Below are 14,489 nucleotides of genomic sequence, written 5' to 3'. Positions count from 1 at the left end.
GTAGTTTATTGATTTCTTCCTGTCCGTGTGTAACTGCCTGCCCATATGAGGTATGAGCAAACAGCTTACATTGGCAGTCTGCAGGAGCCTGAGATTGCACCCGTGATCTGTTGATGACAGGGTGCAATGCTTTCCAGGCTCCTACCAAATAAAATAGTAAATGCATATTTTGTTTTACCTGCAAAAAAATGTTCATTTAATAATATAATAATATTATTAATTTTTTAAAAAAAAAGTTAACTTATCCTTTAAGGTTTCAAAAGGTGCATCACATTTAATCACTGTAGGTTGTGGATCATCAGATGGGGGATTGGTGTAATGAGTTTGCCATGGGTGTCAGGATTGTCAGCTAGGGATTTACTGAAAATGTCTGCACACAGAGGAAGACTGGAGAGTGCAAAATCTGGTGCAGCTCAGCATAGAAACGAATCCGCTTCCAGGTTTTATTGTCAAAGCTTAAATGAACAAAGTGAAGTTTTAAGCCGATTGGCTACTATGCACAGTGGCACCAGTTTTAGTAAATCTCACTATGGTGTCCATTGTGGTTGAAGTCCCCCTCAAGATGAGCAGTAAGGCAATGGCCTGTAGCTGGCTGTGGGTCAGTTGACTGTGGCTCATGTCTTTGCTAATGGCTCTCACAAACTTTTAAAGCCAGGCCACAGCATCTTCAGCCTGTACTGTAGGATTTGTGGAGTGTGAGACACTGCTTCAGTCGCCATCTTGCCAGTCCATAATCATGTGCTTATCTTTACCTTTGTGGATCATCACAAGCCCCAAGGAAGTATTGTCAAGTCAGTAGGGTCAGACTGCTCTGTGGAGGCTGTATGTGTATCTGGGCAGTAAAGGGCTCTGCGAAGAAGTACAGGTGAGAGCCTGGAGAGTCTCAGCATCTTACATGTAATCCTGCCCATGCCCCAGATTCCCATGTATCTGAATAGTGAAATGACTTGCCCAGCAATCAAGTTTAGGTAATGTTCTGTAAAATGCTTAGTATGGTATTGTAACCAGTAACTCTGATTTTACTGTAATTTCCCTGTCAGGTCTACTATGCAAAAAAGAAGCGGCGGCATCAGCAAGGACAAGGGGATGATTCCAGTCACAAAAAGGAGAGAAAGGTATACAATGATGGCTACGATGATGACAATTACGACTACATCGTAAAGAATGGCGAGAAGTGGATGGATCGCTATGAAATAGATTCCTTAATTGGGAAAGGTTCCTTTGGTCAGGTAACTGCCATTTTTTTGTTTATCTTTTGCCCTACGAAGAGATTCTGAAAAACGTATTTCAAAAATCTGTTGCAGCTCTGCTTAGAAACCAGTCAGCTTCCAGGTTTTATGTCACTGACATCCCCAGTGACACCAATACAGTGATCAGTGCTAATAAAAAGCACTGACACTGTACTAATGGCACTGGGCAGGAAGGGGTTAACATCTGGGGTGATCAAAGGGTTAACTGTGTGCTGTTTCACTACTTGGGCTGTGTGTGTGCGCGCGCTTCACTGTAAGCAAACTGCTTTGTATGGCTTTGCTATGCAGAGCCATACAAAGCAGTGTGCAGGAGGTGACAAGGGAGAGATCTGTGTTGTATGTTTATACACAGGTCTCTACCCCCATCGGAGATACTCGGCGTTCACCGGGTGTTCGCAAGTAATCACCGGCCGGGACCCGTTGACTGACAGCTGCAAATGGTCCTACCTGGAGCTGCAAACGCACGCATGCGCACACACACACACACACACACACACACTATAGAACTGCACGGAACAGGTTAATGCGAACGAACAAGTTTAGTTTACTTATTACACTCACTTTTGGGACGTTCTGCTTTTGGCCATAGACATCGGTGAGCCTTTTACCCAGCAGAGCGAGGCAAAGACACAGAGAGAGACTGGACTCTGAGGTCAATGTGGTTTCCAGCTGCAGAATGGGACAAAAAGGTTTAAATGACACACAATATTCTATAGAGTTTATTAGAAATGCTCTATACTTGCCCAATAGCAGTCATACATAATATAAACCTTGAATTTCTCCATGAAGTAGAGATTCTCCTACAGAATATAGTGTTTTTGTTGCTCAGAATTGGATTGCAGTCAGTGAAAGGTCTGCCTTGCAGCACTTCCAGCAACGTGTAGCTCATTGCTGAGTGCCTCTATGTGTTTGAAGCTTTCTGCAGATTTCCCAGCATCAGTTGTGGCTTGTGTCATCTATATCACCTACTAGTGATCATATTAGGCCTTGTTTGAACTTACTTTGGTCTCTGAAGAGCGATCTGATTTTCAGTTGCTCTTCAGAGAATATTTGACAGGCAGCAAGGAGGCGTTATATTGCCTCCTCACCGCTTGTTTTAACTCCCAGAATTCCTGATTATCATGCTGTAACTACTTGTTCGCTGCTGTGGGGTGGTGGCAGCACGGCCGCCCCATTCACTTGAATGGGTCGTGTTCAGTAGTGCCTGCAGAGCGTGACGGGGTATAATTTCTGCCTACACAGCATGTGCCACTGCCTTTCCAGCTCAAGGGGGAGCTACTCGGGGGTGGTAAAAAACACTGCACAACAAGTGGTGAAACACTATTTACTAAAGTGGAGCCTTCAAAAAAAAAAAAAGCAGCTACAAATCTGTCTCTGCTGACTTTTAAAAACAGCCACTCATCTGTCCCACGTACCAGCGGTGTGCTTACCCCAGCTGGGTTCACAGAATGTCCGTGCCGGCATCTTACCTGTGAGCACCCAGCTGTGACAGCTTGAGCAGCGCTACTCATTGTGAATGCTTCCACAGTCTACTGGGGAGGGGGTGTTAGAGGAGAACGAACACTTCTGATCACCTAGGTGGTCAAAGCGGACGTGGGAAAGGGGATCTGTCAAAATCGGGTACCCGCTCCCCAAGGTGTCAATTCTTCATGGGGAGTGGGGGATGAGTCCTGAAAGCGGAATTTCCCCATTTTGGGTGGAGCTTCACTTTTACGCTAACAAACATTGTACCTTTATAACCACTGTAAATGTTTCATATATGGATTCTATATTTGAGCGTTATTAGGACTAATATATCTTTGTTGAAGTATACTTGTGAGAGTAATAACATTGAGATAACATACAAATCTAATGAAACACTGCCCTCTTCAGGCTGAATGTTATAAATCACATTTTCTCCTTTTTTAAAGTTATACATGAAGAGAGACACGTATCATTTACACATTTGTATTTGTCTACAGGTTAATAAAATTCCTAGATAATTCTTAAAGTTATGTTTTGCACTCTAAAATACGCTTGTCACCTTAATGGCAGTGAAGGTTTTCTAATGTGTGTGCATTATTTAGGTTGTAAAGGCATACGATCGCGTGGAGCAGGAGTGGGTGGCAATTAAAATCATAAAGAACAAGAAAGCTTTCCTAAATCAAGCCCAGATTGAAGTACGACTTCTAGAGCTGATGAACAAACATGACACAGAGATGAAGTACTATATCGGTAAGGCTGCTGTACTAAAAAAAAAAAAAGTTTTGTCTCACTTCTTAGGACAGCTTTGCTTGTTTGAAATACAGACAGCATGTATCAGCTATGGAACATATTTTGTCAGATTTTAGTTATCTACGTTTTCCCCCTTTCCCGGGGTCTCATTGCTATCATCATTCTTTCCATTTCTTTTCTTCTCCATCATCCTCTCCTTCTGGTCCATTGCTTTTAATACCCTCCTTTCGTCTCCTCTCATCCCTTCCTCTTCCAGTTCCTTTTTTGTCTCCCTTTGGTTTACCTTTCTATACCTTTGTTGTCTTAGGCCCCATTCACATTAGCGTATCTCCAAAGTCGCACGATTTTCATGCGACTTTTGGTGCAACTTTGATCTGACTTTACATTCTCTAAGCAAAACCTTTTCAAAGTGATTTTAAGTCACACTGATTTGAATGGTTGCCATTGAAAATAATGGGCTACGACTTTGATGTCCAAAGCCGAAGTCGCACAAGTGTGAATCAAGTCTTAGGAGCTTCTATCTCTTTGGGCCCTTTCCTTCCTTTTAAATCTTAATTTTGTTTTTCTGTCTGCCCTTCTCTTCCATTTTATTTTTTTTTTTTTATTCTTTACTCCTTCCTAAAATTAAAAAAAAGTGTTTTTTTTAAACTATGTGTTACATAGTGATACCATCTCTGGAAATTGAAATTGTTGTTTTTTTTTTTTTGCTTGTTGGTCTAGGGGAGCAAGGAGGAGTGTAGGGCCTACATCACATGAGGGGGAGGGTATTGTTGTATATGTACATTGCACTTTATTAAGATGTTTTCCCATGCTACATGATGCTTTAAGTTCAGTACAGTAAAATAATTGTTTTTTATTTCTTCAGTACATCTAAAGCGCCATTTTATGTTTCGAAACCACCTCTGCCTCGTGTTCGAAATGCTCTCCTACAACCTGTATGACTTGCTACGCAACACCAACTTTCGTGGTGTTTCTCTCAACCTGACACGAAAGTTTGCACAGCAGATGTGCACTGCACTGCTATTCCTGGCAACTCCTGAGCTGAGTATCATTCACTGTGACCTAAAGCCTGAAAATATCCTGCTTTGTAATCCCAAGCGAAGCGCCATTAAGATTGTGGACTTTGGAAGCTCCTGCCAACTAGGGCAAAGGGTAAATGAGTGCTTTCTCTCCTATGCTGTTCTATATTGCCTGCTGTTTTAAAGTGCATCTCCTAATTTTGGAAACAGCCTCTGTCAGGTTACTGGGTTCTGGTTGGTTCATCATTTGTCCTGGTGTCGATTGTCACTAAAATTAAAATGAGGGGAAATCCCAAATGTTACAGTTGACACTGACCCATCCCTTTTAGATCGATCTATCTATCTGTCTTCTGTTTCTTTTCTTTTCTTTCTTTCTTTCTTTCTTTCTTTCTTCCCTTTCTTTTTTTTTCCTTTTTCTTTTCTTTTTTTTTCTTTTCTTTCTTCCTTTTCTTTTCTTTTTTTCATTTCTTTCTTCCCTTTCTTTTCTTTTCTTTTCTTTTTTTTCTTTTCTTTTCTTTTTTTTTTCTTTTCTTCCCTTTTCTTTTCTTTTTTTTCCTTTTTCTTTCTTCCCTTTTTCTTTTTCTTTTCTTTTTTTTTCCTTTTCTTTTTCTTTCTTCCCTTTTTCTTTTCTTTTTTTTTCCTTTTCTTTTTCTTTCTTCCCTTTTTCTTTTTCTTTTCTTTTTTTTTCCTTTTCTTTTTCTTTCTTTCTTTTCCTTTTTCTTTTTCTTTTCTTTTTTTTCCTTTTTTCTTTTTTTCTTTTTTTTTCCTTTTCTTTTTCCTTTTCTTTTTCTTTTTTTTTCTTTTCGTACTTCCTTTTCTTTTTCTTTTCTTTTCTTTTTCTTTTTCTTTTCTTTCTTTTCTTTTCTTTTTTTTTTTTCCTTTTCTTCTCTTTCTTTTCTTTCTTCCCTTTTCTTTTCTCTTTCTTTCTTCCCTTTCTTCTTTCTCCTTTCTATCTATCATAGTAGTGTTCACTTTAAAGTGTATAATCGTTATTGTGGTTATTTTTTTTGTTTATTTTTGAGTATTGTATATAAAGATTTTATAGCATATCTAGCTAGGAGGTGGTGCAATGGGCTGCTTTTTACAGGTTTTCTCCTCTTTACCTACTACCTCCTGTAAAAATGAAATGAATGACTTGTCACTCTGACTCATCCCGTATATGGTGGCATTGACTGAAGTTTCAGACAGATACAGTGCCTCAAAGCAGGCTGCTCATGCTGTACTGTCTTTTTAATTACCCAGCACCAGAAATCATATGTCTGTAAAAAAAACACTGTTCGCATACCAACAATAGAATTCACTTTAAGAGTAAGTTCACCTTTCGTAACATGTTACACCCGTAATTGGACTGCCCCCTGCTCCCCCCCACAATCCCCACTTTGACAGCTAGTGGGGGATCTCCCCCCCCCCCCTCGCTAGCTGTCAAATTTAAAAAGAAATGCTGCCAGCCAGGGCTCCGCCCATATGGCCTCTACTCTCATTCACAGTAATCTGTGAATGAGAGGCTACAAGTCCCGACAGCCTTGGCGGCTGTCAGCTTGTAGTTCTCAATGAACGGTAGTTCATTAATTTTTCCTGTCAGTGTATCTGCTTTCTCGTACGGGCAAGAAGATACACTGACAGATCTGCAGGAGACCTGCATGGCATCAGTGATCTACTGATCGCTGTTGCAATGCTTTCCAGGCTCCTGCAGACAAAAATAACACATGCACATGTTTTTACCTGCTAAAAAATGTGCATTTACTATTTTTTTCTAAAAGTTGAACTTATCCTTGAATTCACCATTTAGGTATACAATGTAGGATTCACCTAGTATGAGTGTTCATCACTAGTTGTATTAAAGATACATATACTACCGTATTCTTAATTTCTCCAAAACCTTCAGACTGGAGAAAAAAAAGGCAATGTCCTTCATTATTTTGCCTTTTGCAGCATATTATTTTTTCCCCAGCATTACTCGGGCTCTGAATTTAAAGTGTGGAGCAAGTTTACAGGCAGTTAGACTCTTATCTCCATTTTGTTATGAAAAGTGTTATTTATAAACTTTTTTTTAATCCACAGATATACCAATATATTCAGTCTCGCTTCTATCGGTCTCCAGAGGTTTTACTGGGAATGCCTTATGACCTTGCGATTGACATGTGGTCCCTTGGGTGCATTTTGGTAGAAATGCATACTGGAGAGCCCCTCTTTAGTGGAGCCAATGAAGTAAGAGCAAAATCATTATTACTATAGTCACTCGCTTTCAAGGGGTTCGCAGTGAGAAATCCTGTCCTCTGTGAAGGAGGCTTGGATACCTTGCAGTCTTTTTTTTCCATGAGTATTGTACAGAAGGGGGATGAGATCTTGATAACTGGTTTAGGTCTGTTGATAATGTATCAGTCTTTTGTGAGATGCCTTTTTAACAAAAAGTATAAATACCAGGCTATCAGTTTATAATCATCTATAGGTAAAATTGATGGGTAATGATTAAAAGAACAGGGTCCAGGTACACTATATGGCCGGTGAAGGGAACTTGACCATTACAATTATATGAGCTTGTTGGACATACCATTCCAAAACAACAGGCATTAATATGAAATTGACTCTCATTTCGTAGCTATACCAGCCTAACTCTCTTCTGGAATTCTATAAGATTTTGGAGCTTGTCTTTGAGAATTTGCGTCAATTTAGCCAAAAGAGCATTTGTGAAGTCAGGTACTAATGATGATGTCTGAATGTTTTCTAATTTATCCCAAAGGTGTTCAGTAGGATTAGGGTCAGGGTTCTGTGGAGGCCACTTGAGTTCCTCCACACTAAACTCATCAAACCACGTGTTTACAGACGCAGCTTTGTGCACAGGGGCACAATTGTGCTTTCTCTGAGGCTTTCCTGGGAGTTGTATCAAGCATCTTTAATTTAAAGTTTCCGTAACTGACCCAGAACATACTAGTGAGATTATAAATCCCAGGTGGCCTGAGAATGCTTTAAAATTCCCCAGGAAGAATTAGAGTTCATAACCAAACAAAGGCACATCTGGTCTGTCCACTTCCTTCCACAACATTTATAACATTAAATGGTTTGATCATGGATGATGATCTGTGTAGCACCGTCATCTCTGGGTTACTGTATTAAGTAATTACAGCCATTCTTAACCTCTTGCCGTCCGCCTGCTGTTTATAAACGGCAGGGCGGTGGCAGTCCAGGGGCGGGTTGCCGTTCCTAAACGGCACCCGCCTTTTCTAGCTGTGCGCGCTCCCTGGGAGTGCGCACCACCGCGATCCAGTGCCCGCTGTGTCCTCCGGACACAGTGAGACACCGATCGTCGGACTCTGTACGAGGTCCTGATCATGTGATCACTGATTGGCGAATCAGTGATCACATGCAAAATAGTAAGCAAGATGTCACTTCTGACATCATTGCTTACTACGTGTGAAATCTGTGAATGATCACAGAGGTCACATGGTACAAGGCTATTCACAACAGCCTTGTACCATGTGACAAGCTGTGACCAATCACAGCTCACTCAGTATTTCTCAATGACTGCAAGAATGCAGACAGAGAGAAAGAGAAATGATTGCTTTTACATCCTATATGGGTGTAAAAGCAATTGGTGTAAAAAAAAAAATCTTCATCACCCCCCACAAGTAGTACAGTACAGTACCATGGTGACACTGTACTGCTAGGGTGACAGTATGTAAAAAAATAAAATAAAATAAAAAATAATCTAAAAAAAATATAAAAATGTAAAAAAAAATGTTTAAAAATTATAATTTTTGGTTATAAACTAATTTGGATTTTTTTTTTACTAAAAAAATAACAGAATTAATTTTGGCCTAGATTTATGATGAAATATTATTTATTTGCAAAATTTTATAAAAAAAAAAAAACACCTTTTTTCAAAATTTTTGGACTTTTTCATTTACATAGTAACGAAAATAAAAATCCCAGCAGTGAATAAATACCACCAAAATAAAGCTTTATCTGTCTCAAAAAAAAGGTAAAAAATGGGTACAGTATTGCATGACCGCACAATTGTCATTCAAAGTGTGATAGCGCTGAAAGCTGAAAATTGCCCTGGACAGGAAGGGGGTAAAAGTGTCCGGACAGGAAGTGGTTAAAGTGGAGTTCCAGCCATTTTTGTGTTTTTTAAAAGTCAGCAGCTACAAAAACTGTAGCTGCTGACTTTTATTAAACACACGCTTACCTGTCCCAATGTCCAGCGATGTTCTCACCCACGCAGTCCCTTCTCTCCTTCTGTCCTCCACGGCGCCGGCATCTCTACTGTGGGCACCAGGCTGTGACAGCTTGTGGCGCTGCGGTGAACTGAGCCAGAGTGGGAGCGGGTATCTGTCAAAACCAGGTACCCGCTCCCCCCTCCCCCCAAAAGGTGCCAAATATGGCAGTGGAGGGGGGAAGAGGCAAATAAGCGGAGCTTCCACTTTTGAGACGAAGTCCGCTTTAAGTATGTTATAATTAAAGTAAGCCTGTGTTCGCTTTAAAACTGAACTGCAGACTGACTTGTAAAGTAGGCACCTAAAGCTGCCTTCTTTTACGATCAAATGTCTTAAAGAGGAACTACATTACATCTGAGCAGCACAAACAAAAAACACTATTTATTTCATGTTTAATATACAAAGCAAACTCTCCCATCCATACATGTCTCCATGGTTTATTTTGCTGAGAAATCACTTTGCAAAACACCCCTCTAGCATTTCTGGCCACTGCCATCTTAAGTAAGGGCAGATGAATTTACTTCCTGGAATCTGCAGTCCATCTGCCTTAGATGAGAAAACCACTCCTAAAGACTCCTGGGCATGGAAACCAGGAAGTGACTCAAGAAAAAAAAAAAAAAAAGTTTAAAACAAGTAAATATACTTTCCTATCTATTTATTAATGCTAGCAGCATAAGGATTAAAAATAGTCAATGTTGATTGAGAGAGTTAAGTTCCACTTTAAGGACCTCCCAGGGAGCCCTAAAATTCAGTGAGTCTTAATGTGCATACAGCAATGATCGTTCCTGTAGTTGTACTTTTTTTTTTTTTTTTTACCATTGGTTCTTTCCTGTGATGGATAGCCTTGTAATCCTACTTTTAAATTGCCTACCAAACACTTTGAATTGACTAATCATTTTGTATTTTTTAATAGGTCGACCAAATGAATAAAATAGTGGAAGTTTTGGGAATCCCACCTGCTCACATTCTCGACCAAGCACCAAAAGCCAGGAAGTTCTTTGAGAAGACGCCAGATGGCACTTGGAACTTAAAGAAGACCAAAGACGGGAAAAAGGTACAGTACATGTGTTCTAGTGACAGGAATGATTCAAATGTGTTATCTACTAATGTAAATATGTGGTTAGAAGTAATTGAAAATGAAGGTCTGCTTGGGAGCAATTCCTGTATATGTACTGTACCAAGTCCCTGTACAGTGCAAAGGAGGCTGTAATGTGTAACTCTCCTCCTGGGAAGTGCCTCTTCTACAGCATTAAAGAATAAGTTCTCCTTTGGGAACATGTCACATGTTCCATCCGGTTTTATGGTGAAACGTGTAACATGTTCCCTCTTCGGCAGCTCTCCTCCTGATCTTCCTTCTCGTTTTGACAGTGTCTTCTCCCAACACCCGCTGTCACAATTTGAAAGGAATGCTGCTGTGCGGGGCTCTGCCCCACAGCCGCATCATCCATTCCCAGAGTTTTGTGAATGCATGATACCAAAAGCTTTTGCAGCTGACAACTTGTAGTTCTCCATGAACTACGAGGGAGCTGGCGAGCATCCTCGTGGTTCATTGATTCTCCCTGCCACAGATTCTTTTCTTTTGTGGGCAGTAGCAATAGAAAGGCTTTTAATGATGTTGCTTGATTCAGCTGGTGGGTGTTATGAGGTACGTAGGTTGCTTTGTACATGATTTACTGATACATGCTTTCTGTTTCCTTAATAGGAGTACAAACCACCAGGGACACGGAAACTTCATAATATACTTGGAGTGGAAACTGGAGGTCCGGGAGGTCGGCGGGCGGGGGAATCAGGTCACACTGTAGCGGACTACTTGAAGTTTAAAGACCTCATTTTAAGGATGCTAGATTATGATCCCAAAACGCGGATCCAGCCGTACTATGCTCTGCAACATAGTTTCTTCAAGAAAACTGCTGACGAAGGTACAAATACAAGTAACAGTGTATCTACAAGTCCAGCTATGGAGCAGTCTCAGTCATCGGGAACCACCTCAAGCACATCCTCTAGCTCAGGTATGACCAGCATCGTTCCACAGAGCTGTTGAACTTCATGATAGCAGAACATGGGTGCAAAATGAAGCTTTAGCTGACTGATGGTGCATTTTTCAGGGTGGTCAAAGCAGGGTAAACCTGCACACCCATACTTTCTGTTTGCAATCTGCTCAACATTTTAGTGCATGCCTGAACAGAGTGAAGTAAAATGCATCAACAGCTTGCCGTTACATACTTGTCAAAGATTAAAAATTTGCAGGCAAATATGTAAAAGTACTCTTTAGACTTGTACTGGGAGTGCCTGCTGTATAAGCTGAGGAGCAATATTGGAGAGAGATTAGTTCACAAATGTGGTGATACTGTCTAGTTGTGCCAGTAGCAGAGAGGAGAAAGAGCAGGGGCAAATGATTTGCAGAATCGCAGGCTCTTAATTGTCCCCTTCCATTTTCTTTTCCACTATTAGGTGGCTCATCTGGGACGAGTAATAGTGGAAGAGCAAGGTCTGATCCAACCCATCAACACAGACACAGTGGAGGACACTTTACTGCTGCTGTTCAAGCTATGGACTGTGAGACACACAGTCCTCAGGTAAGCTGTAACTGTCTAACAATAGTGCAAGACATGCCAACAAGAAAGCCATCATGTGCAGGATTTTATTCCTTAAACTTTTGAGTAGAAAAATTGGATAACGTATAGAAAATTTAGACCCCTTTAACTCCCGACCCGACTAAGGCCTTTCACTGGATTCTTGGCTAACGTTCGTTGAAAGGTATAAAGACTGGTAGTAACCTTTATGTACTTAGCGTACATTATTGCACAGGTGGCAGAAGAAATTTAGGTCTCCATATCCTCCCAACACAGCACCCCCTTTATGGTTTCACGTCTGCTCCCCTGCCCTTCTTGTCCTGACCCGGAAGTGACATTTGATATCACTTCCAGGTCCCCATTCACAAATTCCCATTGAGGTCGGGAAAGAATGTAATGCAGTGCGATGTATACTGCATTACATGGAGGGGAGCACAGGGGAGACAAACGGGTTTATTTACTAAAGCTGGAGAGTACACAATCAGGATCACTTTTGCATAAAAACCAATCAGCTTCCAGGTTTTATTGCCATAGCTTAATTGAATAAGCTGAGGTTAAAAGCTGATTGGTTTCTATGTAAAAGTGACCCTGATTTTGCACTCTCCAGCTTTAGTAAATACACCCCACAGAGTCTTTTAGATCCTGCATGTCTCATTAAAGAGAACCTGTCACTAAAAAAATCATCACACAGGGTACTTTTTGTCCCCTATGTGATTAAAAAAAAAAGTTAAGTAGAAAACATCTTTTTTAATAGTAAAATAAATTAAAGTTGCACCCAAGCACATAACATCACCTCAAAAAAAAATTTTGAGCCCCCATTCCCCCCCCCCCCCCCCCCAACATATACACACGTGCAAAAGTAAAAGCACACGCCAGGGCACCTACGCATGAAAACATTGATTATGATATACATGTTACATATTGCCGCGCATGCCAGAATGAGAGCAATAACTCTGTGTGCAAAATCACGTATATTTATTATATTTTACCAAAAAATAGGGTCATTTATTGCTTCTTTTGTACTTTAAAATTAATTTTGTATATTTTTTGCTGAAATTTGTGGTAATATAATTAGACGGTAAAAATTGGAACTACCACGATTTTATTCTCTAGGGTCTCTATTTTCAGAAAATATATAATGTTTAGGGGTTTTGTGTAATCTTCAGGCCTAAAATTATCTTTTAAACGTGTGCAAAAATAGCTCTGGCAGCAAAAGGGATAAAGCATATGCCGGACACTCCCCTTTCCTGACAAACACCCAATCAGTGCTCATTACACTGCAAGGTCTCTCCTCCCTGCTAGTCCCCGGGTTCGGTGCTGGAGACAGGCAGGGAGAGGGGGAGGAGATAAAATGGCGCATTGTTAAAAAAATTAAACGTTTAAGTGGCCATAAAGCCCCTTTTGATTTTGAAAGACCCAGACATTCCTAAAAGCATCTCAGATTTAAATACGGTTTGGGCTAAAATTTATTTATTTTTTTTATCAGGACAAGTAGATTGTCATGAGGGACAAGTAGATTGGGACAACGATTTAGTCCCTGGACAAGTAGTTTCTAAAAAAAAATGTACACACCCCTGGTGCTTTTTAATTAAAAATCTATGATAAACAATTGTGCAAATATCATGTGGCATAAATATTGGCAACTGCCATCATTTTATTCTACAGGTCCCTGCTTTCATATAATATATAATGTGTATATATAATAATGCTTTGAGGGTTTTAAATATTCTTAAAGTGGCTCTAAAGGCAAAAGGTTGTTTTACCTTAATGCATCCCCCCCCTCCCCATTTCATTGGCTCCCGCTGCTGTCAGTCAAATCCTGTGAGGAGGGAGCAGGGGGTGTGGCCAAGCCACACTGTGTTTGTCAATGGACGTGCAGAGCCTGGCTCAAGAGCGGTCTCCTCAAGTGCTCCCACAGCAGCCAGCTTGCTATGGGGCACTCGGAGAAGAGTTGGAGCGGAGAGCGCCGATGGGGGATTCCAGAAGAGAGGAGGTAAGGGACAGCTCTGTGCAATACCATTGCTCAGAGCGGGGAAGTATACCATGTTTATTATGTTAGAAAAAATCAGCCTTTACAACCACTTTAAGGTCAAACATGCACTTTTTATTATGTGAGCGAAAAATGAAGAAACAAAATTGATCTGCCAGCAGAAAAGTTAAAGCACCCTTCAGTTCCAGGCTAAATATATAATAAAAGTAGATTTTTGTTCAAGTGCTGGTTGTAAAGTTACTAAATGAAAACCCCCCAAAAACATGATAATGATTAGAGTGACAGTTATCGCTGTTCAGGCTAAATATATAATAAAAGTATATTTTTGAGTGACAGTTCAGTTTCAGGCTAAATATATAATAAAAGTAGATTTTTGTTCAAGTGCTGGTTGTAAAGTTACTAAATGAAAACATAATGATTAGAGTGACAGTTATCGCTGCTGTCACTCAGGTTGCGAGTGCAATGATCATTTTTTGTGCTCACAAGTATCCAGAGTGCCTCACAATCTGTTCACACAATAAGCTAAGACTCTCATGCTTGTTTATAAAATATACTGTTACGTGATTGTATGGACCACAAGCATCCTCCTATCATTTCATACTCTACTGTTCATACTGTAATAATAAATTCAAACTATATTACAAAGGATGATATTGCAGATGAATGCTTTACAGAAAAGTGGTTTAATTTACTGAGTAGCAATCATTGCTATTTGCATAATGGTTGTTAATTGCAACAGTGAGAGCCAATAAAAGCTAAAAAGAACTATCTCACGGCTGAAACTAATTATATTTTTGTGTGTTGTGGCCTAGTGAATTGGGCCAGATGATAACTAAGCATTTCACATCCTGTATCAATTCCAACTAGGAGAGGGGCAATGATGCTCTTTTTATTGCTTCTGACGGTAACATCAAGGGCTGAAAACATTTTTGTGCTAATGGACAAAATCTCAACACAACTGCTTGCATCAGAGATTCAGTAAAACTGATTTATGTATAAGTTAAAACCGGCCATAGACTATCTTGGCCAGTTTTTAGCAAGGACCGGCTGAGATTTGAACCATGTATGGGCAGGCTGAATGAACCCAAGTTGATCGACCAATCAACTTGGGTACAGCCAGCCTGTTGGATTTTACATGCGATTATTGCTAGCAGCTATTACAGCTGCTAGCAGTAATACCTATGTTCTGCTGACGGGGAGGGCTCCCTTCCCCAGGTGAACACAATGGC

At 40.3% G+C, this 14,489-nt stretch overlaps 1 protein-coding gene across 1 annotated transcript in view; it reads left to right on the top strand.

Annotated features, from left to right (window-relative positions):
- DYRK1A (dual specificity tyrosine phosphorylation regulated kinase 1A) overlaps positions 1–14,489 on the top strand; it is a 164,573-nt gene that overhangs the window by 137,580 nt on the left and 12,504 nt on the right. The window contains exons 5-11 of the mRNA XM_089677909.1: positions 1,041–1,229; positions 3,317–3,464; positions 4,330–4,616; positions 6,545–6,691; positions 9,611–9,751; positions 10,400–10,706; positions 11,149–11,273. Coding sequence (XP_089534035.1) covers positions 1,041–1,229; positions 3,317–3,464; positions 4,330–4,616; positions 6,545–6,691; positions 9,611–9,751; positions 10,400–10,706; positions 11,149–11,273 — 1,344 coding nt within the window. The remainder of the gene's footprint in view (positions 1–1,040; positions 1,230–3,316; positions 3,465–4,329; positions 4,617–6,544; positions 6,692–9,610; positions 9,752–10,399; positions 10,707–11,148; positions 11,274–14,489) is intronic.

This window comes from Staurois parvus, unplaced genomic scaffold, assembly GCF_062004578.1.
Source record: "Staurois parvus isolate SC_StPar_1 unplaced genomic scaffold, SC_StPar_1.0 ptg000195l, whole genome shotgun sequence".
NCBI lineage: Eukaryota > Metazoa > Chordata > Amphibia > Anura > Ranidae > Staurois > Staurois parvus.
This window is presented reverse-complemented; position numbering and strand designations above follow the sequence as displayed.